At 36.7% G+C, this 25,637-nt stretch overlaps 1 protein-coding gene across 5 annotated transcripts in view; it reads left to right on the top strand.

The window, feature by feature from the left end:
* LOC116463412 (intraflagellar transport protein 80 homolog) overlaps positions 1 to 25,637 on the top strand; it is a 149,233-nt gene that overhangs the window by 38,841 nt on the left and 84,755 nt on the right. For all 5 annotated transcript variants that reach the window (XM_058434613.1, XM_058434612.1, XM_058434615.1 and 2 more), the window contains 3 exons: positions 3,313 to 3,422; positions 12,159 to 12,248; positions 13,586 to 13,723. In XM_058434613.1, the coding sequence (XP_058290596.1) occupies positions 3,313 to 3,422; positions 12,159 to 12,248; positions 13,586 to 13,723 (338 nt within the window). The remainder of the gene's footprint in view (positions 1 to 3,312; positions 3,423 to 12,158; positions 12,249 to 13,585; positions 13,724 to 25,637) is intronic.

Raw genomic sequence — 25,637 nt, forward strand, 5'->3', positions numbered from 1 at the left:
TTCACATATACAGTAGTTTAATGCTTAATATTTTATTTTAAGTATAAGGAATGATTATAATAAAGATCAAGGTTTTTGATGTGATATCCATTTTGAATTTTTAGTGGTTAAGGAGAGTAACTAATGAGTCCTATCTATTGACCATGCTTATTTATCATAAATAAATAATTTATTTGTTTCCATTGCTTGTATTTTTATGAAGGAATGTGGTTGAAAACCACATGTTATAACAAAGGAATTACTTAACTTTTTCTTTATAAGCTTATTTTCTTTTATTATATAGTTATACTTATTTCTTTAGCATTATTGTTTACAAATTTGTTTTATAAGCAGGAAATGAATTATCTCTTTGTCCCAAAAGGGAAGATAAATACTATGAAGAAAGGTTCATAAACAAGGAAATGGTGTCATAGCTGACTTAATGGGACCACAAATTAAATGTTAAAGTTAAGAGGACTAAAGAGTCCTTAGTTCCTCATTCTGTACCCCAACCGTGCCTTTTACCACAACTAAAGCCTTAAAGTCACATCCTGTATAACTCAATGGGAGTTGTATTTACTGAATTATTTCCTTGAGGGTAGATGTTTGTCACAGTTTGGTATACACGCCAGGAAAGTATAATTTTACTTAGTGTATTTATGAAGATTTGATAGGCTATAAATTAAAACATATTAATTTACTTTTTTGTACAAAAATTATAACTATAATAATGGAAATAAAGATGGCTTATATAATTCTACAACCTTAGCTAGTAAGTGCCTGTCACTCCTTTCCAGTCCTCACCAAGAACTACATTTGAAATATCTGAAATTTTGACTTCTATTTTTGGGGAGTTTATTAAGGTTAAACTTCGTTCATTTGGAGATTTATTTTTGAAGCACAGGTCAACTCCTGGCTACTCCCAGAGAATATTCCCAGAAAATATACTCATCAAGTACAGAAAAAGGAGGAGTACCTTCTGAGGTTGGCCATCTCATCAGGAAGAATTTCCGTGGGTTCCTTTGATACAGAACAATCCTAGATGTCATTGACTTAACAGGATATTTAGACATTTTATTCCTGAACTGTGGAAGACATGTTTCAGGGTTTTTTTTTTTTTTTTTTTTTTTTTGGACTGGGTCTAGACTAGACTTTCTAACCTCTATAAACCATTGGGACTTGCTCACAATCGAATTATGTTTTTATTAGGGAGAAAATGGCACAAAAAAAGTAGAGTACCTCTTAAACAAAAGCATCTGTCTTACTGAAATTTATTCAGTAAGACATTGATTTATTGATTATATCATCAGTTGGGCTTTTCATTTGAATAAACAATTAAATTTTATTGATTGCCCACAAACCATGAAATTCAGATTTTATTCTACTAAGAATGTAAATTCCTTAATGATTCATTTATTCATTGATTCATTGATTCACAGAAAGTCAATTACTACAACAGTCTGATTTAAGAGTCCTAGACAATTTTTAAAAGATGGTTTTGTAAATATAATTGGGTTACTATTTCATAGATTAACTACATAACCTTGATTCACCTGCCTAATGACTAGGCAGCTGTGCCGGGCAAGTGGAAAACAGATTATTTACTGCCGTATAACCAATGTTTTCAATAAATATGATAGTCGTTTTTTAAAACTAGGCTTACATAAAGTATAGTCTTCCAGAAGACATTAGGTAATCTAGAAAGTAATTAAGGTAAGAAATACTATACTTAAATGTAATTGAGTTTAAAAATACCGTCTCTAAATTCCTATTGGCAATTGAAAACACTATCAAGTGTAACGTAGTTTATAGAGTGGTAGGTAAATCAAACTTGTACTTTTCCTCTGGAAGTAAACTTTATGCTAGTTATAAGATATTGGAGCTTCTTTTAAGCCAAGCTTTCAGGCTAAAGCCAAACCTAATAGATAACAAAACTTTCCCTAATCTGATATAAAAAAATTTGCCATTTGTGAATTCGTGAGTGGGAGGTTGTTAGATATTTCGGGATGAAGTTATTTCTGTCCATTAGTCTGCTGCTTAAGCAGCATGTGAGGGGAAGTTCTGTTGCCTGTTGTAGCATCAGGTATGATAATTAATTTATAAGGTGAGTATACCATTTGTATTTTAATATGTAAAATTTAAGTTACTTTATGCATTGAGTCAGTTTAATACTGATGGCTATAACTCCATTGCTGGGTATATACCCAAAAGAAAGGAAATCAGTATATTAAAGAGATAGCTACATTTTTGTGTTTGTTGCAACTCTGTTCACAATACCAACATTTGAAGGCAACCTAAGTGTCCATCAACAGATGACTAGATAAAGAAAATGTGGTACTTATACACAGTGGAGTACTATTCAGCCATAAAAAAGAATGAGATTCAGTCATTTGCTACAACATGGATGGAACTGTAGTTCATTCATTATGTTGAGTGAAATGAGCCAGGCACAGAAAGACAAACATTGCGTGTTCTCACTTATTTGTGGGATCTGAAAATCAAAACAATGGAACCCATGGAGATAGAGAGAAGGATGGTAACAAGATGCTGGGAAAGGTAGTGAGCAGGTTATGAGGGAGGTGGGGTGGTTAATGGGTACCAAAAATAGAATGAATGAATGAATAAGGCCTAGTATTTGATAACACAACAAGGTGAGAGTATAATTGGATTGTTCATAACACAAAGGAAAAATGCTTGAGGGGATGGATACCCCATTTTCCTTGATGTAGTTATTATGTATTGTATGCCGGTATCAAAATATCTCATGTACCCCATAAATATATATATCTACTGTATACCCACAAAAATTAAAAATAAAAATTTTTAAAAAGCTTGCTAGGTGATTACAATGTGCAGCCAAGCCCCAAGACTGCTGCTTTAAACCAACATGATTTGTTGAACTAGTTGCAAATGAATGTAAAAACATTTGCTGCCAATAAATAGATACATACTGATGGCTGTCAATGATGGGAAATGATAAATCATGACTTTTCTGCTATTCCTTTATATATTAAAAATGAAGTATATTTATTTTATCTTATGTATTTCAGTAGCACTCTATATAGAATTTCCAAAAACTCCATATTTTCTCAGCAAGATCCTAATTAGTTAAAAATGTAGTATGTCAGTTGCTCACAGTAGATTTTCAAAGGTCAATATTAACCCAGTCAGCATTTCAACATCAGACTGTACTCTAATTTGAATGTCCATTGAAAAGAGAAGAAATGAAATGACACTTCATATGGCTTTTTTGATCCTCTTAACAATCTCTCTTTTTATAAGGCATAATAATTAAAGTTTATCAGCCTTTTTTTTTCTTTTTTCATCTTACAGGAACACCAGTGTATTCAGTAGCGTGGGGCCCTGATTCAGAAAAGGTTCTTTATACAGCAGGCAAGCAGCTAATCATTAAACCTCTTCAACCAAATGCTAAAGTTTTACAGGTACTTCTCAGTCATTTGTAAATTGTTATCAGGGTCTGCCTGACTGCCAAACTAGAGGGCACTTGCTTAGGAGTCTCTTTCTTCTGGGTGGTCTTTTTACAGTCTGGTCTTTAAGTACATGGTTTAATCAGCCTTTATTACAGAACAAGGAATATCTTTATATTTCCAGCAAAGTTTGTTTTCCCCTTATTCCAACTCATTTTGATAATGATACAGCATAGTTTTGCTAATAAGAACACAGGGTTTGGAGTTAGCCACTTGGGTTCAAATCTTCACTTACTTACCTATACATGACCTTAGGCAAGTTATAAAATATTGTTGAATGTCAGCCTTCAACATCTCAACTAAGAGATGAGAACATCTCTTAGTTAGTGACACTAATATCAGCTTAACAGGATTGCTGTGAGGATTAAATGAGTTAAAATTGCAAAGTGCAAAGGACAATTCCGGGCATACAGTAGGCACTCAATATAGAGTACCTGTTATTATCTGTGTTATTATGCTATTATAAGTTGCTATGCCATCTCTACCTTTTAGTCAACCAAGGAGACCAGGAAAACATTGTAAAATGACTAGGTCTTGAGTAAGAGATTTGTCGGTAGACATTGACAGGCTACAGCATTTATTAACATTAACTGTCTAAAACAGGCTACAACATTTATTAACAGTTGAGTAGATGTAGATTTTAGGGAATAAGGACATAGAGATGACTTTGAGGTTCCATATTAATAACATCTGTACAGATTATGCTATACGTATTTTACACAGCCAAAATGCATTTACATTTTTACGGACTCTGCTAGGAACTACAGGGACATGCAAGAATAGAACATACAAGCCTCTGTCCTTAGGCACCCAAGGTAAAGAATTTGGGCAAAGGGAAGAAGCTGGGAAAGAGGACTAGTTCTGGTGGCTCTTAGTCAAAGTCCTTCCATGCCAATTACCTATGCTGAAAATCTGCTATGAAATTTATACAGCAAAAACAGGCAAGTTGAATCTTTTAGTTTATACCTTTAGTTTATAGTTATGTGAATTTGGTTTTTTTTCTTTTTTTTTAAAATTATACTTTAAGTTCTAGGATACATGTGCACAATGTGCAGGTTTGTTACATAGGTATACATGTGCCATGTAGGTTTGCTGCACCCATCATTTACATTAGGTATTTCTCCTAATGCTATCCCTCCCCCAGGCCCCCACCTTACGACAGGCCCCGGTGTGTGATGTTCCCCATCCTGTGTACAAGTGTTCTTACTGTTCAATTCCCACCTATGAGTGAGAACATGCGGTGTTTGGTTTTCTGTCCTTGCGATAGTTTGCTGAGAATGATGATTTCCAGCTTCATCCATGTCCCTGCAAAGGACATGAACTCATCCGTTTTTATGGCTGCATAGTATTCCATGGTGTATATGTGCCACATTTTCTTAATCCAGTCCATCACTGATGGACATTTGGATTGGTTCCAAGTCTTTGCTATTGTGAATAGTGCCACAATAAACATATGTGTGCATGTGTCTTTATAGTAGCATGATTTATCATCCTTTGGGTATATACCCAGTAATGGGATGGCTGGGTCAAATGGTATTTCTAGTTCTACATCCTTGAGGAATTGCCACACTGTCTTCCACAGTGGTTGAACTAGTTTACACTCCCACCAACAGTGTAAAAGGATTCCTGTTTCTCCATATCCTCTCCAGCACTGTTGTTTCCTGACTTTTTAATGATCACCATTCTAACTGGTGTGAGATGGTATCTCATTGTGGTTTTGATTTGCATTTCTCTGATGACCAGTGTTGATGAACATTTTTTATGTGTCTGTTGGCTGCGTAAATGTCTTCTTTTGAGAAGTGTCTGTTCATATCCTTTGTCCACTTTTTGATGGGGTTGTTTGTTTTTTTCTTGTAAATTTGTTTAAGTTCTTTGTAGATTCTGGATATTAGCCCTTTGTCAGATGGGTAGATTGCAAAAATTTTCTCCCATTTTGTAGGTTGCCTATTCACTCTGATGGTAGTTTCTTTTGCTGTGCAGAAGCTCTTTAGTTTAATTAGATCCCATTTGTCAATTTTGGCTTTTGTTGCCATTGCTTTTGGTGTATTAGTCATGAAGTCCTTGCCAATGCCTATGTCCTGAATGGTATTGCCTAGATTTTCTTCTAGGATTTTTATGGTTTTAGGTCTAACATTTAAGTCTTTAACCCATCTTGAATTAATTTTTGTATAAGGTGTAAGGAAGGGAACCAGTTTCAGCTTTCTATATATGGCTAACCAGTTTTCCCAGCACCATTTATTAAATAGGGAATCCTTTCCCCATTGCTTGTTTTTGTCAGGTTTGTCAAAGATCAGATGGTTGTAAATGTATGGTGTTATTTCTGAGGGCTCTGTTCTGTTCCGTTGGTCTATATCTCTGTTTTGGTACCAGTACCATGCTGTTTTGGTAGCCTTGTAGTATAGTTTGAAGTCAGGTAGCGTGATGCCTCCAGCTTTGTTCTTTTTGCTTAGGATTGTCTTGGCAATGCAGGCTCTTTTTTGGTTCCATATCAACTTTAAAGTAGTTTTTTCCAATTCTGTGAAGAAAGTGATTGGTAGCTTAATGGGGATGACATTGAATCTATAAATTACGTTGGGCAGTATGGCCATTTCACGATATTGATTCTTCCTATCCATGAGCATGGAATGTTCTTCCATTTGTTTGTGTCCTCCTTTATTTTGTTGAGCAGTGGTTTGTAGTTCTCATTTAAGAGGTCCCTCCCATCCGTTGTAAGTTGGATTCCTAGGTATTTTAGTATCTGTGTAGCAATTGTGAATGGGAGTTCACTCATGATTTGGCTGTTTGTCATTGGTGTATAGAAATGGTTGTGATTTTTGCACATTGATTTTGTATCCTGAGACTTTACTGAAGTTGGTTATCAGCTTAAGGAGATTTTGGGCTGAGATGATGGGGTTTTCTAAATATACAGTTGTGTCATCTGCAAACAGGGACAATTTGACTTCCTCTTTTCCTAATTGAATACCCTTTATTTCTTTCTCTTGCCTGATTGCCCTGGCCAGAACTTCCAACACTATGTTGAATTAGGAATGGTGAGAGAGGGCATCCCTGTCTTGTGCCAGTTTTCAAAGGGAATGCTTCCAGTTTTTGCCCATTCAGTATGATATTGGCTGTGGGTTTGTCATAAGTAGCTCTTATTTTGAGATATGTTCCATCAATACCTAGTTTATTGAGAGTTTTTAGCATGAAGGGCTGTTGAATTTTGTCGAAGGCCTTTTCTGCATCTATTGAGGTAATCATGTGGTTTTGTCATTGGTTCTGTTTATGTGACGGATTACGTTTCTTTATTTGCATATGTTGAAACCCTCGCATCCCGGGGTGAAGCCAACTTGATTGTGGTGGATAAGCTTTTTGATGTGCTGCTGGATTCAGTTTGCCAGTGTTTTTTTGAGGATTTTTGCATCAATGTTCATCAGGGATATTGGTCTAAAATTCTCTTTTTTTGTTGTCTCTCTGCCAAGCTTTGGTATCAGAATGATGCTGGCCTCATAAAATGAGTTAGGGAGGATTCCCTCTTTTTCTATTGATTGGAATAGTTTCAGAAGGAATGGTACCAGCTCCTCTTTGTACCTCTGGTAGAATTCGGCTGTGAATCCGTCTGGCCCTGGACTTTTTTTGGTTGGTAGGTTATTGATTATTGCCTCAATTTCAGAGCCTGTTATTGGTCTATTCAACTTCTTCCTTGTTTAGTCTTGAGAGGGCATATGTGTCCAGGAGTTTATCGATTTCTTCTAGATTTCCTAGTTTATTTGCATAGAGGTGTTTATTGTATTCTCTGATGGTAGTTTGTATTTCTGTGAAATTGGTTGTGATATCCCCTTTATCATTTTTTATCGTATCTATTTGATTCTTCTCTCTTTTCTTCTTTATTAGTCTTGCTAGTAGTCTATCAATTTTGTTAATCTTTTCAAAAAAACAGCTCCTGGATTCATTGATTTTTTTGAAGGGTTTTTTGTGTCTCTATCTCCTTCAGTTCTGCTCTGATCTTAGTTATTTCTTGCCTTCTGCTAGCTTTTGAATGTGTTTGCTCTTGTTTCTCTAGTTCTTTTAATTGTGATGTTAGGGTGTTGATTTTAGATCTTTCCTGCTTTCTCTCGTGGGCACTTAGTGCCATAAATTTCCCTCTATACACTGCTTTAAATGTGTCCCAAAGATTCTGGTATGTTGTATCTTTGTTCTCATTGGTTTCAAAGAACATCTTTGCCTTCATTTCATTATGTACCCAGTAGTCATTCAGGAGAAGGTTGTTCAGTTTTCATGTAGTTGTGTGGTTTTGAGTGAGTTTCTTAATCCTGAGTTCTAATTTGATTGCACTGTGGTCTGAGAGACAGTTTGTTGTGAATTCTGTTCTTTTACATTTGCTGAGGAGTGCTTTACTTCCTGCTATGCGGTCAATTTTGGAATAAGTGCGATGTGGTGCTGAGAATAATGTCTATTCTGTTGATTTGGTGGGGAGAGTTCTGTAGATTTCTGTTGGGTCTGCTTGGTGCAGAGCTGAGTTCAAGTCCTGGATATCCTTGTTAACCTTCTGTCTTGTTGATCTGTCTAATATTGACAGTGGCATGTTAAAGTCTCCCATTATTATTGTGTGAGAGTCCAAGTTTCTTTGTAGGTCTCTAAGGACTTGCTTTATGAATCTGGGTGCTCCTGTATTGGGTGCATATGTATTTAGGATAATTAGCTCTTCTTGTTGAATTGATCCGTTTACCATTATGTAATGGCCTTCTTTGTCCCTTTTGATCTTTGTTGGTTTAAAGTCTGTTTAACAGAGACTAGGATTGCAACCCCTGCTTTTTTTGCTTCCATTTGCGTGGTAGATCTTCCTCCATCCATTTATTTTGAGCCTATGTGTGTCTCTGCATGTGCGATGGGTCTCCTGAATACAGCACACTGATGGATCTTGATTCTTCATCCAATTTGCCAGTCTGTGTCTTTTAATTGGGTCATTTAGCCCATTTACATTTAAGGTTAATATTGTTATGTGTGAATTTGATCCTGACATGATGTTAGCTGGTTATTTTGCCCATTAGTTGATGTAGTTTCTTCCTAGCATCAATGGTCTTTATAATTTGGCATGTTTTTGCAGTGGCTGGTACCGGTTGTTCCTTTCCATGTTTAGTGCTTCCTTCAGGACCTCTTGTAAGGCAGGCCTGGTGGTGACAAAATCTCTCAGCATTTGCTTGTCTGTAAAGGATTTTATTTCTCCTGCTCTTGTGAAGCTTAGTTTTGTGGGATATGAAATTTTGGGTTGAAAATTCTTTCCTTTAAGAATGTTGAATATTGGCCCCCACTCTCCCTTCTGGCTTGCAGAGTTTCTGCTGAGAGATCCGCTGTTAGTCTGATGGGATTCCCTTTGTGGGTAACCCAATCTTTCTTTTTGGCTGCCCTTAACATTTTTTCCTTCATTTCTACTTTGGTGAATCTGACAATTATGTGTCTTGGGGTTGCTCTTCTTGAGGAGTATCTTTGTTGTGTTCTCTGTATTTCCTGAATTTGAATGTTTGCCTGCCTTGCTAGGTTGGGGAAGTTCTCTTGGATAATATCCTGGGGCCGGGCGCGGTGGCTCACACTTGTAATCCCAGCACTTTGGGAGGCCGAGGCGGGTGGATCACGAGGTCAGGAGATCGAGACCACGGTGAAACCCCGTCTCTACTAAAAATACAAAAAAGTAGCCGGGCGTGGTGGCGGGCACCTGTAGTCCCAGCTACTCGGGAGGCTGAGGCAGGAGAATGGCACGAACCCGGGAGGCGGAGCTTGCAGTGAGCCGAGATCGCGCCACTGCACTCCAGCCTGGGCGACAGAGCGAGACTCCGTCTCAAAAAAAAAAAAAAAAAAATCCTGAAGAGTGTTTTCCAACTTGGTTCCATTCTCCCCATCACTTTCAGGTACACCAATCAAAGGTAGATTTGGTCTTTTCACATAGTCCCATATTTCTTGGAGGCTTTGTTCGTTTCTTTTTACTCGGTTTTGTCTAAACTTCTCTTCTTACTTTATTTCATTAATTTGATCTTCAATCACTGATACCCTTTCTTCCACTTGATCGAATCAGCTACTGAAGCTTGTGCATGTGTCAAGTAGTTCTCGTGCCATGGTTTTCAATTCCATCAGGTCACTTAAGGTCTTCTCTACGCTGTTTATTCTAGTTAGCCATTCATCTAATCTTTTTTTCAAGGTTTTTAGCTTCCTTGTGATGGCTTAGAACATGCTCCTTTAGCTCGGGGAAGTTTGTTATTACTGACCTTCTGAAGCCTACTTCTGTCAACTCGTCAAAGTCATTCTCTGTCCAGCTTTGTTCCATTGCTGGTGAGGAGCTGCGATCCTTTGGAGGAGAAGGGGCATTCTGGTTTTTAGAATTTTCAGCTTTTCTGCTCTGGTTTCTCCCCATCTTTGTGGTTTTATCTACCTTTGGTCTTTGATGTTGGTGACCTACAGATGGTGTTTTGGGGTGGACGTCCTTTTTGTTGATGTTGACGCTATTCCTTTCTGTTTGTTAGTTTTCCTTCTAACAGTCAGGACCCTCAGCTGCAGGTCTGTTGGAGTTTGCTGGAGGTCCACTTCAGGCCCTGTTTGCCTGGGTATCACCAGCAGAGGCTGCAGAATAGCAAATATTGCAGAACAGCAAATATTGCTGTCTGATCCTTCCTCTGGAAGCTTCGTCCCAGAGGGGCACCTGCCTGTATGAGGTGTCAGTCGGCCCCTACTGGGAGGTGTCTCCCAGTTAGGCTACACAGGGGTCAAGGACCCACTTGAGGAGGCAGTCTGTCCATTCTCAGAACTCAAACGCCGTGCTGGGAGAACCACTGCTCTCTTCAGAGCCCAGTTGGAAATGCAGAAATCACCCATCTTCTGTGTTGATCACGCTGGGAGCTGCAGACCAGAGCTGTTCCTATTCAGCCATTTTGGAATAGTGTTCCTGTAAATTTGTTTAGATACCTGTAATTATGCTTGTATAAATGAAACTCAGGAAGCTGGTTATATCACAGTTGGTCAAGTAAAATATGGCTTAGTGGTTCAGTAGAACCTTTGGGCCAGGAGGTATTAGAGAGAAGCAAAGTATCCATTGCCAAAATTAGCTAGAGAGAAACAGGACTTAAAGTATAATTAGTAACTTCATGCAAATTATCTATTCCTTTTGGGAGACTGAAGCAGCTGCAATTCTTCTTGAGCATAAAAACGTATTCAAATTGGGATTGTCCACAAAAAAGTGTGCTTAATTAATTCTTGCTTGTGGAATGCAGTTCAGAAGTATATACCTCATGTCTTTTAAGGCCTTCTCAACACCTCGAACTTGGTTTTATGGTGAGGAAATTTTTATTTATTCATTGAATAAAAATGTAATGCATACCTATTATATACCAGGCACTGTGGTAGGTATGAGATAGTCAAAATGAAACAGAACATAGCTTCTGCCTTCAAGGAGCTTGTTGTTCAAAGGAATTTTACAAAATGCCTAATAAATTAATAAATAAATAAAAATTATTATATGTATAACAATATGCAAATATTTGTAATATATGTTGATACCCTAAATTACAGTGTAAGGAAAATTTAAATCATATTTTATTCATAAATCTTGAATATGCAATATTTATTTTGTTCCTTTAAAATGAAACTCTTAAGAATCCATGGCTGGGCACAGTGGCTCATGCCTGTAATCCCAGCACTTTGGGAGGCCAAGGCAGAACTTAACGATTTTCATATCAATGGGAGGTACTGGAACCAATCCCCCACAGATACCAAAGAATGACTGTATACATAGAATATGTATTTATCTATGGAAAACATATTTTTGTTACATGGTAAATACAGCAGAAGTTTCTCGGAGTAGTCCAGTTGTAAACCAGACACATGAAGATAAAGTGAATGAAACTTAGAAGACTATGACGAACAGAATGAAATGAAGAGGGTATTAAAGATGTTTGTGCAGAAGTTTAAAAAAAAAAAAAAGGTTGGTGGGGGCCGAACATGGTGGCTCACGCCTGTAATCCCAGCACACTGGGAGGCCCAGGCAGGAGAATTACTTGAGCCCAGGAGTTTGAGACTAGCCTAGGCAATATAGCAAGAGTTCTCTACCAAAAATGAAAAAAAAAAAAAAAATTAGCTGGGTGTAGTGGCACGTGCCTGTAGTCCCAGCTGCTCGGGAGGCTGAGGCAAGAGGATTGCTTGAATGTGGGAGGTCGAGACTGCAGTTAGCCCTGATCACATCATTGAACTCCAACCTGTGTGACAGTGAGACCCTGCCTCAAAAAATAAAAAATAAATAAATAAATACGTAAACAAGCATGAAGGCAATATCAGTAATGGGATCTGCTATATGAAGGAGAAAGCAAGATTTGGATTCAGTTGACATTTTTGGAATACGTAACATATTCATTCAGTGTTATTGTATAAATGTCTAGCTTGAAATAGTTCAGCAGCAAGTCATTTTCCATCTGGAGTCCAGGCAACTGAGGAAATTCATAAGCTTTGAAGCTATATAGTGGATGTCTTAGGTGCTAGGTGCTTACGTTAGTGTAAATTACAAATGAAACAAGGAAATGAGGTATTGTACATTGGCTATAAAAGGAAGATAGGAATCCCTGAGAAGATGACAAGGGAGTCTTTAGAAAGAGGCAAAATTTATTTTCTTACAGAAAAAAACTTAAGTGCTTTTAAAGTTATAATTAATATCTTATTCTTACTTTTTTCTCACAGTGGAAAGCTCATGATGGCATTATTTTAAAAGTAGATTGGAACTCAGTCAATGATCTTATTTTATCTGCTGGTGAAGACTGTAAATATAAGGTATGTAATGTTTAGATTTATCACTTGGCTGAAATAATCAAATTTATAAATAGCATATAAGAATATTCTTTTAGTTTTTTACTTTAGCCATGTCTTTTTACTCCAGTAATTTGGCAAATTATTTTATAATGTTAAGTGGTATTTTAAAGCATGGACTTCATAAAGACTATCTCATTAGCCTGGACAACACAGTGAGACCCTACCTCTACAAAAAAAAATTAGCCAGTTGTGATGGAGCACATCTGTGTTCCCAGCTACTTGGGAAGCTGAGGTGAATGGATCACTTGAGCACAGGTGGTTGAGGCTGCAGTGAGCCATAATCGTGCCACTGCATTCCAGCCTGAGCAACAAAGTGAGACCCTCTCTCTCTCAAAAAAAGAAAGACTATCTCATTGATATATAGAGCTTGATATTTAATAAGTAACAATATCAGTGTAGCCCGTAATTTTACCGTGACTCAATATAAGTCAATTCAGTATGTTTTTAAAAATCAACCCTGCTGGTTTACTAAATATTGATCAATTTCAGGTCAAAATAATTTGTAGAGAGGAATAAGGTTTAATATATTAATAACTAGAGTTAGAGGCAATTAAATTGAAATAAATACTTTTAGAGAAAGTAGGTAGAGCCCTTACAGGGAGAAAAAAATTTAAGCAAAGTGGTAAGCAAGCTAGGTATGGTAGCTCATACATATAACCCCAGTGCTTTGAGAGGCCAAGGCAGTAGGGTTACTTGAGACCAGGAGTTGGAGAACAGCCTAGGCAATATAACAAGACCTCGTCTCTACAAAAATTAAAAAATTAGCCAAGTATGGCAGCATGTACCTGTAGTCCTTGCTACTTGGGAGGCTAAAGCAGGAAGATCTCTTGAGCCCAGGAGATCAAGACTTCAGTGAGCTATGGTCATGCTAATGTACTCCAGCCTGGGCCACAGAGTGAGACCCTGTCTCTAAAATTCAAAAAACAAAACAAAGCTAAGAACTAAACATTTCAAAATGTACTATTATATTTAAAAGGATTTAAAATGGGTAGATTTTATGTTCAGAGATTTAGTAAAATCTGAAAATTATGACAATGTTATAAAATAGTTTCTTTTTGAGATATTTAGGCTTAAAGGAATACAGCTTTGTTTTCCCCTTGTGTGATAGTAAAGACGTTTAATTGCTAATATATAAGGTGCTGATTTCTAAATTTTTATTTACTACCTTACTGGAAGACAAACTTGTTTTTATGTGGTGTCTGTTATAAAACATTTTTATTTTATTTATTTATTTTTCTTTTAGTTTTGGCAAACTTCTCCCTGATATTATAAAAGATTTTTAAAAATTGCTTTTGTAGGTGTGGGATAGTTACAGCCGCCCACTGTACAATTCACAACCTCATGAGCATCCTATTACTTCAGTTGCCTGGGCTCCAGATGGAGAATTATTTGCTGTTGGATCGTTTCATACTTTACGCTTGTGTGATAAAACTGGGGTAAGTTATAGTGGTGAGCAATCACAGATGTGCTGTTATAAATGTGGTAATGCACAACACACATGGTTCTCAATCTTTAAAAAACATTTTCAATGGATGCATTTGGTTGAATCTTTCTGATTTGTCTTCTTAATATGCTGGTTCAATTAATTCCAGATATATGGGACCAAAATCTGTTTAAGTTTGAAGAATGGGCACGATCTCTACTATTTGTCTTTCTGGAAATACTTATTTTGAGCATGATTGTGAAGGATGAAGTAGTTAAAGTATTAAAATTTATGCCCATTCAATATGGAAAATTCAGTTTTAAACTTTTTTTTGCTAACCTTTCACTGACTTGAAGCTCATAAACTTTTATTTATTTTTTGCTGTCAATATGTTTCATACGAAATCTCAATTGCATATTTTGTGTAAGAAATTAGTGCATTTGAAAAATAGTCATTTTAAGACCAGAGGACATGGCTGGATGTGGTGTTTCATGCCTGTAATCCTAGCACTTCCGGAGTCCGAGGAGGGAGGATTGCTTGAGCCCAGGAGTTTGAGACCAGCCCAGGTAACATAGTGAAACTCTGTCTGTACAAAAAAAGTTAAAAAATTTGCCAGGCATGATGGTGCATACCTGTGGTCCCAGCTACTGGGAAGACTGAGGTGGGAGGCTCACTGGAGCCCAGGAGGTGGAGGCTGTAGCGAGCTATAATCATGCCACTGTACTCCAGCCTGGATGAGAATTAGACCCTGTCTCTAAATAAATAAATAAATAACCAAAGGACATATTTTTCGTTATCAAGAATTCATACTTGAATACATGCAAGAATTTTTCCCCATAAGAGAATATGCCCTCCTTCATACAAATTCTGTTTAGAACCTGGGGAAATAGCCAAGCTCAGCAGCATTTACCCATTGTACTTGAATGAATTGTTCATTGAAGTACCCCAAAAGCAGCAGCATTATGTGGTAAAAAGAGTTTGAGTGCGGCTGTTTTATACTATTCCTAACTGGGGAAATCATAAAATTGTTCTGTGGCTTATTTGCCTCTAATGCAGAATAAGACAAAATTTTTAGAGCTTTTAATCTATTAAGATTTCTGGTTACTTGCTTTCTATCGCATAAAATATGAAGTCCTCTGCTTGGCTTTAGAAGCTGTTTGAAACCTGGTGCCAAAGAAAATCCAGTCTTTTCCCCCACAACTCTCTAAGTGTGTTCAACTCACATTGAACACTGGCTTTTGAACCTTTCCTGCTTCTTACTAACATCCCCACTCATTTTCTCATTTCGTGGAATACTTTGATTTCTGTCTTAGACCATAGTGAGTCCCACTCATTCTTTTCTTTTCTCTTTTTTTTTTTTTTTGAGACAGAGCCTTGCTCTGTTGCCCAGGCACAGTCTCAGCTCACTGCAAGCTCCGCCTCCCAGGTTCACGCCATTCTCCTGCCTTAGCCTCCCTAGCGCTGGGACTACAGGCACTCGTCACCACGCCCGGCTAGTTTTTTGTGTTTTTAGTAGAGATGGGGTTTCACCGTGTTAGCCAGGATGGTCTCAATCTCCTGACCTAGTGATCCACCCACCTCAGCCTCCCAAAGTGCTGAGATTACAGCCGTGAGCCACCCCGCCCGGCCTGAGTTCCACTCATTCTTAAAGGCCTGTCTCATGTTTGACTTCCTTTGATCATGCCTTCCATTGACTCTAAAGTTTGTATATTTTTCTAATTTCTTTTCTGCTAGGTCTCTCCTTTCTCAATTACAACGTCAGGATGTTAGATCATCCCATCTAATCACTTAAGGAGCTTTTACCTCTGATTTTTCCTATCAGTGATTCTAAATCTATAGAATGTGTAGTCTCATTTTCACAATGCATTACATTCTTACATTGTCAATTTTAGTTTCATGTATATTATTTTTGACTCCCTAGTTTATAAAATCTGATAGTTCAATAATTCTGTATTATCTGTGCAACACAGTAGATACTCAACAATTTATTAATAAGCCAATTTAAACATAATTTTAGTTTGTCATTTAGATTAAAATATTTTAAAATTTTAAAAACTTATTAAAGGTTTACCTCATTAAGCGTCTAGTCGTTTTATTTAAAATGTTAACATCTATCTTTTATTCAATAGACATTAAATATATACTACTCATCAGACAGTGTTCTAGAAACTGGGGGTATAAATAAGAAAAAGATATAAAGACTTTTACTCAAGTTGTTGACAGTCTAGTGGAGAAACAGACTATAAGACTTACAGTACATTATGACAAGTGCTATACAGAAAGTTTTTTATACAAGCACTGCAAAGGTGTGGAAGAGCCTAACTCAGCCTGTGGGACATTGACTAGAGAGCAGAGCCTTGAAGAATTAGTAGTTCTCCAAGGAGACAAAGTTGGGGAAGAGAGTTGCAGGCAAAAGAAACCTCTTGTGAATCAAAGTACAAAAGAGTATGGTGCTTTTTGTGCAATGTCTGTAAAATTTTCATAGCATAATACCAGGAGATAATACAGAAAAGATAGATGGACTAAAGTGTTTGCCATGCAACAGAATCCAGATTTCAGTCTTTTAAAATCTAATGATATTAGATGTTTGAGCATCTAATATAAGATTTTCTTTGAACAGTTGAAACAGTGAAGTTGGAAATTGAGTATATTAGTCGGTAGAGAGCCATGGATGGTGTGTAGTAACATGGTAGTATTCAAATGTTGGAAATACTGCTTTGAGGTGAAAGGAACAGTGATTCGAGAGAAGGAATAGAATAAACGAAGGTGAGGAATCATAGTTTATTAGAAAAATTAAAAATTTAGTATGGCCACAATAGTTTGGAGTTTATCTTATGGGCAATGGTGAGTCACTGATCCATTTTAGATAGTTACCTTATTAGATTTGGCATTTTTGGGGAAGCATACTCTAAGATCATCATAGAGGACAGATTAGAGTAGAGGTACACTAGAGGCAAGATGGCTAATTAGGAGCTGTTGCAATACAAGAAAATGATGACATTGGCCTGAATAATAGGGAAGTAGCAGTGGAGATGGAAAGAAATAGACAGGTTCAGGAGATAAATCCTTGCTGTATAAGTAGAAAGAGACAAGAATAATTACCTGAGTTTCCATTCCTTACTGTCTGGGTGTTCGCCTGAGGATAATGCCCTTTCATGATGTGATGCCCTGTTCAATCATTACAATAGTAAACCAAGTTACCTAAATTTCAGCATTCCTAAGCATCACCTGGGTATTGCAAAAATACACATTCTTGGGCACTATTTGCAATATGGAGAATCAAAATCTCAGAGAATGAGGCTCTGTGAAGTGGTATTTTTAGGAAGTTTCCTAGTTGTCTATGCAGGCTGTCCTCAGAGGGCACTTGAAGGGAGACTTAGTGAGATGCTTGATATTCCTTTTAAGTTCTGAAATGGGCAGTGCTTAGTCTACTGTAGAAAAAATACCTTGAATTTGGAGATGAAATAGTAAACCATAAGCAGGTGATACCAAAAAAGAATAGTATAATAGAAAAAATTACATTTCTTAAAAATCTCAGGTAATTTATTCTTCTGACTTGTTCTAAGCATCTTCTTCATTTAAAATTACTGTTGGGGGCCGGGCGTGGTGGCTCACGCCTGTAATCCCAGCACTTTGGGAGGCCGAGGCAGGGGGATCACAAGGTCAGGAGATCAATACCATCCTGGCTAACATGGTGAAACCCCATCTCTACTAAAAATACAAAAACAAAATTAGCCGGACGTGGTGGCAGGTGCCTGTAGTCCCAACTACTTGGGAGGCTGAGGCAGGAGAATGGCATGAACCTGGGAGGCAGAGCTTGCAGTGAGCCAAGATCGCACCACTGCACTCCAGCCTGGGTGACAGAGCGAGACTCTGTCTCAAAAAAAAAAAAAAAAAAAAAATTACTGTTGGGTTATGTCTGCCACGTTGCTGAAGCAAAAATGTTGATAGTATATGAATCATATGTATGATGATATTATCTCTTAATGTTCTAGACTGATTCTTTCAGAATAGCTTGTTGTAAATACTATTCAAACACTTAACTTTCATTCATTGAATTATCAATAGTTTTTTTGTTCATTTTCTGCCTTGTATATTTCCACAAAAGTATTTGGAGTTCATTTATGCAACCATTTCTTTTTGCAAAGTTTGTATTAACCCTGTAATATATCCTTTTATAGTTATCATTTAGATTTTTATGAATTACTTAATATTTAGATTTTTATGAGTTAATGTGTTATTTATGTGTGTATGTATGCATATTTATGTATTCATGTATGTCTATATATACTTTCTCTCTCTCTCTCTCTCTCTCTCTATATATATATATATATTTGTTCAAATCTTTCTGGAGGATATTTTGATACTATATATCAAAAGCCCAAGAAATAAACATGTACTTTAACCCAGCAATTCCAGTTTTAGGATTTATCCTAAGGTAATAGTAAGATAAAGAATGCTTAGTGGAGAATTCTTTATAATTTAACAAATGAAAAGCAATCTAAATCTCTAACAGTAAGATATTATTTAACTTAATTATGGAATATAATTCTTAAAATGAATTATTATATTGTTATTAAAATGATAATTACTTTTATAATACCATGAAAATGTTTTAAAATATATGACCGCAAGAAAAAAGTAGTTACAAACTTTATGCATAGGGTAATCTTATTAGTATATATCTGTATAAATAAAAAAATAGTCTGACATGATATAACAAATTTCAACAATGGTTATGTCTTGAGTTTGGTGATTTAGTCATAGGTGGTGATAGGTGATTTTTCTTCTTTTTCACATATCTACATTTTCAAAATGTATATTTAAAAAATGTACATTTTCAAATAAAATGTACAGTTTTTGAAAAGGGAAAAAATAGCTTTATCCTTTATTTTATTTAGCTTTCCCTAGATTCTCTAATCATGTAATTCAGCCTTCTTTCTCTTTTTAAGAAATGTTGTTTTTTGAAGCTATCCAATTTATTTTAGAAATATGTATTAGTTAAAATATGGGAAACTATTTTTAAGGTAACATAACATTTTTTTTTTGAAACAGAGTCTCGCTCTGTCGCCAGGCTGGAGTGCAGTGGCACAATCTCGGCTCACTGCAATTTCCATCTCCCGGATTCAAGTGATTCTCCTGCCCCAGCCTCACAAGTAGCTGGGACTACATGCGCACATCACCACGCCCAGCTAATTTTTGTATTTTTAGTAGAGTTGGGGCTTCCCCATGTTGGCCAGGATGGTCTCAATCTCTTGACCTCGTGATCCACCTGCCTTGGCCTCTCAAAGTGCTGAGATTACAGGCGTAAGCCACTGCGCCCGGCCTGGTGACATACATCTTTATTGGGGAATAATTCTACTCACTAAGATATAAATGCTATGAGCATTTTGAGTTAAAAAAAAGTATGTAAATACTTTTTGCAAATCTTTTTTTTTTTTTTTTTGAGACAGATTCTTGCTCTGTCACCCAGGCTGGAGTGCAGTGGCACTATCTCAGCTCACTGCAATCTCTGCCTCCCGGGTTCAAATGATTCTTGTGCCTCAGCCTCCCAAGTAGCTGGGACTACCGGCGTCCACCATCACTCCCAGCTGATTTTTTGTATTTTTAGTAGAGACGGGGTTTCACCGTGTTACCCAGGCTGGTCTTGAACTCCTGAGCTCAAGTGATCCGTCCGTCTTGGCCTCCCAAAGTGCTAGGATTACAGGCATGAGCCACCGTGCCCGGCCTCTGCATATCTTTTTTAAGAATCCCAAGCAGACGTTGCCTTTATAGAGTTTACTTTCTTGTTGATAAGACATATATTAAAACATTAATTATACACTCAGTTATTTAATTACAGTTGCAATACATTTTAAAAACAGGAACAGGCTGCTCTTAGTAATGAGAACTAATGTCTGGAGGGTCAAAGCAGGTTAGTGTGATGAAAGGTAAGAAGGGCATTGCTTATTGAGACTCTTCACCTTTTCTTCTTACCAAGTAAGTAGATATGGTAACTGCTGGTGTTGACTTAGAGTAAGTTGACCCAACTTACTCTTAATGGTGTCAATTTAGACCTGAAAATTTAAGTTAGCTTGTGTCAGCTGCTTTTCTCACACAATGTTTTCTCTTTCGAAAAAAAACTTGCCAAGGCTTCTTTTAAAAAGTACATGTTTTCTTGAATCTGGAAATGTTACCCTTAAATGTAGCCCCTTGTTTCTTTTTGTTTCTCTCATAATCTGTAACTTAAAGTGGTATTTATCCAGGGCCAGATTTTGTGAAAGAATTTCAATATCAAATATATAAGAATCTAATCTCCAGGAATGATCTATACCCTAGCATTTTCTACAAATTTATCAAATTTCTATTTAGTGTTTGAGAGCTCTTCACAAATTTTTAGTTGAGGTGCAGTGTTCCTTTTTTTTTTTTCTTTTTTGAGAGGGAGTCTAGCTCTGTTACCCAGGCTGGAGTGCAGTGGAGCGATCTCGGCTCACTGCAACCTCTGCCTCCTGGGTTCAAGAGATTCTCCTGCCTCAGCCTCCAGAGTAGCTGGGATTACAAGCGCCTGCCACAGTGCCCAGCTAATTTTTGTATTTTTTATTAGAGACGGGGTTTTGCCATGTTGGCCAGACTGGTCTCGAACTCCTGACCTTGATCCACTTGCTTCGGCCTCCCAAAGTGCTGGGATTACAGGGTGAGCCACCGTGCCCAGCCCTATTCTCTTCTTTCAACCATTGACTCAAGTTTCTGGCTGCTTTTTTAAAGAAACAAATTTATCAGGATACAATTTGTGTATCCATGACACATTTTACCCATTTAAAATGTACCCAATTAAAAAAAGTGTTTTTTACTATATTCATAGGGTTGTGCAACCATTACATAACTCTAATTTTAGAACATTTTCCTCTCCTCTAAAAGGAATTGTATACCCATTAACTGTCAATCCTTATTTTTCCCTACTCTATTCCTAGTCGCAGGCAACCACTAATCTACTTTTTTTCCTATGGATTTGTCAAGTTTGGACAGTTCATATAAATGAAATAATAATGTTATGTGGCCTTTTGTGACTGGCTTCTTTCAGTTAGCGTGTTTTCAAGATTCATCCATGTATCCAGTACTTTATTCTTTTTTATAGACAAATAATATTTCATCATATATTTATAACACATTTTGTTTATTAATCAGTTAATGGACACTTAGTGGTTTCAAAATTTGGTTATTAGAAATAATGCCACTAAGAATGTGTGAACACGATTTTATTTTTGTATGGACATGTTTTAATTTTTCTGGAGTGTATACTTAGAAGTAGAATTGCTATGACCAGTGTAACCCTATGTTTAACTCTTTGAGGACCTGCCAAATTGTTTTCCAAAGTGGCTGTCTGCCTACTTTTGATTGCTGTCCAGTGTTCAAATACTTGTTTTTGTATTTTGTCTGGAGTACATAGGTGTTATCTGTGAGAAGGCAGATCTAATAGCAGCTGTTCTGCTAATGTGATTCCTTACATATCAAAAGTTTATTTTAAATAATTGAACATGAGTTTGTAAAAATCAGCTTTGCACATTTCAGAGCTATGCTAAACCACTGCAGTGATTCTCAAGGCGGAGTAGAGTGGGAAAGCTACCAGTTTGAATTTCATTGTTCAAGAAATTATCCAGAAAAATAGCCAAAAGGCGTGAATAGTTCATAGACAAATGTAGATGGCCAATAAAAAACATGAACAGATGTTCAATTTAACTAATAAATAGATATAAAATAAAGAAGTAAATAAATAAAATGATATATTTTACCCAATAAGTTAAAAAGATTAATAATGACCTAAAACCCTCAGTTTCACTTAAGCAGGAGGAAATGAGCTTCTTTGTTTATATAGTAATAGTGGAAATATAGAGCAATTTGACTTTTTGAAGGGTAATTTGATGATACATATCCAAATGTCAGATGCACATATCCCTTGACTCAGGAATCTCTCTTCTAGGAATTTTCTTTAAAGAGATCATTGTATAAGTACACAAAGATGTATGCATATCAGTTTTCATCACAGTATTAATAGTGAAAAGTAAAAATAAATGTCCATGAGCAGGAGACTGATTGGTTATTATTCTATATACCTAAAGTGCAATACCCTCAACTCATTAAAAATGGAGAAGAAGGATTATGTTTAATCACCTGGAAAGATACTCGGGATGTTATTTAGTAAAAAGACTGGGTTATAGGATAGCATGTTATTCTATGATCTCACGTAAGTAAAATTGTGTACCCATGTCTCTAACTGTATGGCTAAAAGTATACCCATTGTTGTTGGATAGTATATTTGAGTCATCTTTTCCTTCCTCTTTAGATGATTTTGTGTGGTGTGAGCCTTCCTCTCTGACTCTATATCAGTTACACAGATGCAATAAAGGTTTTAAAACTTTCTTCAGTAAAAATGAGCAGAAGTATGGTGTCACAGAAAATGTGGAATAGGTGGCCCTAAAAATTGGTTCCTCCACTGAAGCAGCCGTTAAGCTGGCAAAAAATGTCAATCAATTTTTTCCAAGCTTTGAGATCTAATGAAAAAAACCACTAGCAACCAGAGGAGTGCTTAATTTAAAATATATATATATATACTGCTAAATTTTGGGAAGAAAGCATTGTGGCATTTTTGCTTACCTGCCTACCATCCCCCACTCCCAGCCTGGCAGTAGCTAAAATGATGGCAACCTGGATTCTGGTGTGGCTTGCTGGTGTGTGTGTATTGGGTGGTGCAGTGGAGGTGGAGCAGGGTACACAATACGGACAGTGTCCTCAAAAAGTTGCGGTTCTCACAAATTGCACTTTTTAACCTTTCATAGTTCCCTGAATGACTGGCATAAAGTTTTGTCTTTGTTTTGACGCCTTAGAAATCTCTCAGAGTGGCATCAACGAATAAGGGCTTTGGAGGGTCCTCACATATACTGAGGGATCTGGAATGTAACATACACGCCCTGTGCTCAGAAAAGACCAGAGGATGTGAGGCTTGTATCACTGGAATATCTTTCATTTATGAACAAACAAGGAGTGAAAGCTAAAGTAGAGTTGTAGGTGGTCTGGCTATGTATTAAAGGAGTGCCTAGGTCGGAGCCAATTGGCAAAGAGTAGGAGAGTATTTTTTTTCTTTCTTTTCGGCTCTGTCTGGCTGACCACTGAGATAACGGAATGGAGACTTCAGTGACCACACACAAAAAGCAGTCTGCAAAAACAGTTTGGAAAAGTCAGTAAATAGACAGATGACTGAGCCCTCAACAAGCAAAAATGCAAGCCTTGTTGGAGAGAGATTCTGATTTCCAGAGTTATCACATTATGATATTAAAAACATCCAATTTTCAACAAAAAATTACAAGGCATACAGGAAGCAGGAAATTACGGCCCATTCACAGGGAAAGAAATTAATAGAAACCATCCCTGAGAATGCCCAGCATTGGACTTATTACACAAAGACTTTATTTTTTTCAAAGTTTTATTGTTAATTGACAAATAATAATTGTATATACTTATGAGGTACAGGTACTATGTGATGTTTTGATATATGTATACATCGTGGAAAGATTATGTCAAACTAACATATCTATCACCTTACATAACATTTTTTGTAGTGATAATGTTGAAAATCTTCTGTTTTAGCAATTTTGAAATTTACAATACTTTGTTATTATTATTAACCATGCTATGCAATAGATTTTGAAAACTTTCTGTCCTAACTGAAACTTTATACCCTTTGATCAGCATTTCCCCATTCCCCACTACGCACCACCTGGTAACCACTGTTCTATTCTCTACTTTTATAGATTTGATTTTTTTATTTATTTAACTTTAATTTTTATAGATACACAGTAGGTGCAGATATTTATGGTGTATATGAGATGTTTTGATGCAGGCAGGCAATGTATAATAATCATATCACAGAGAATGGGGTATCCATTCCCTCAAGCATTTATCCTTTGTGTTACAAACAATCCAATTATACTCCTTTAGTGATTTTAAAATATGCAGTTAAATTATTGACTATAGTCACTCTGTTGTACTATCAAATAATAGTAGATCTTAGTTATTCTTTCTGATTTTTTAAATACCTATTAACTATTCCCACCTCCTCTCCTCCCCCAACCCATGACCTTTCCGAGCATCTGATAACCATCCTTCTTTTTTTTTTTTTTGAGACAGAGTCTTGCTCTCTCGCCAAGGCTGGAGTGCAATGGAGCAATCTCGGCCCACTGCAACCTCTGCCTCCTGGGTTCAAGCAATTCTTCCGCCTCAGCCTCCCAAGTAGCTGGGATTACAAGTGCCTGCCACCACGCCCGGCTACTAAGTTTTGTATTTTTTTTAGTAGAGACTGGATTTCACCCATGTTGGTCAGGCTGGTCTCGAACTCTTGACCTCAAGTGATCCACCCACCTTGGCCTCCCAAAGTGCTGAGATTACAGGCGTCATCCTTCTACTCTCTATCTCCATGAGTTCAGTTGTTTTGATTTTTAAATCTCACAAATAAGTGAGAACATGCAATATTTGTCTTTCTGTACCTGGCTTATTTCACTTAACATAGTGATCTTGATTTCCATACATGTTATTGCAAATAACAGGATCTCATTCATTTTTATGGCTGAATAGTACTCCATTGTGTATATGTACCACATTTTCTTTATTCATCTGTTGATGGACACTTAGGTTGCTTCTACATCTTGCCCATTGTGAACAGAGCTGCAGCAAACATGGAGATAGCTCTTGGATATACTGATTCTTTTCTTTTAGGTATATACCTAGCAGTGGGATTGCTTGGTCATATGGTGGCTTTATTTTTAGTTTTTTGAGGAACCTCTAAACTGTTCTCCACAGTGGTTGTACAAATTTACATTCTCACCAGCAGTGTATGAGTGTTTCCTTCCCCCACATCCTTACCAGCATTTTGTTATTGCCTGTCTTTTAGATATAAGCCATTTTAACTGCAGTGAGATGATATGTCATTGTTGTTTTGATTTGCATTTCTCTGATGCTCAATGATATTGAGCACCTTTTCATATACCTGTTTGCCATTTGTATGACTTCTTTTGAGAAATGTCTATTCAGATCTTTTGCCCAATTTTTGATCATATTATTAGATTTTTTTCCTATGGAGTTGTTGGGTTTCCTTATATATTGTGGTTACTAATCCTTTGTCAGATGGGTAGTTTGCAGATATCTTCTCCAATTCTGTGAGTTGTCTGTTCACTTTGTTGATTGTCTTCTCTGCTGTACAGAAGCTTTTTAACTTGATATGATCCCATTTGTCCATTTTTGCTTTGGTTGCCTGTACTTGTGGAGTATTACTCAAGAAATTTTTGCCCAGACTAGCGTCCTGGAGATTTTTCCCGATGCTTTCTTTTAGTAGTTTCATAGTTTGGGTCTTTGATTTAAGACTTTAATCCATTTTGACTTGATTTTTGCATATGGTGAGAGATAGGGGTCTAGTTTCATTCTTCTGCATATAGATATCCCGTCTTCCCAGCACCATTTGTTGAAGAGACTGGACAAAGACTAAATCAGTGATCTTAAATATGCTCAAAGAGCCAAAGGAAAACAGATCACAGTCTGAATAAATAGAAAATACCAGTAAAAGGATAGAAATTAGACAAAAGGAATGTAATAGAAATTCTGGAGTTGGAAAAAAGCAAAGGATAAAAGAAGGGTACATACCCCCAGAAATGCAAAATATGTTGTCTCTTTAGCAATGAGTTTTATGCAAATAAAAATTACAATGTTATGCCATTCCCATTCATCAGATAATGGGAAAATGGGGCTCTTTGTAGAACATTGATGGGAACATTAACTGGTACAGCTTTTCTCAAAGATAATTTGGTAAAATCTGTCAAGAGCTTTGAAACTTTTGACATAGCTATTACTTCAAGGAAGTATAAAAATGCATTGCATAATAATTTGTTCGTTTATTTTCATAT

The sequence above is a fragment of the Hylobates moloch genome, unplaced genomic scaffold (assembly GCF_009828535.3).
Source record: "Hylobates moloch isolate HMO894 unplaced genomic scaffold, HMol_V3 SCAFFOLD_35, whole genome shotgun sequence".
NCBI lineage: Eukaryota > Metazoa > Chordata > Mammalia > Primates > Hylobatidae > Hylobates > Hylobates moloch.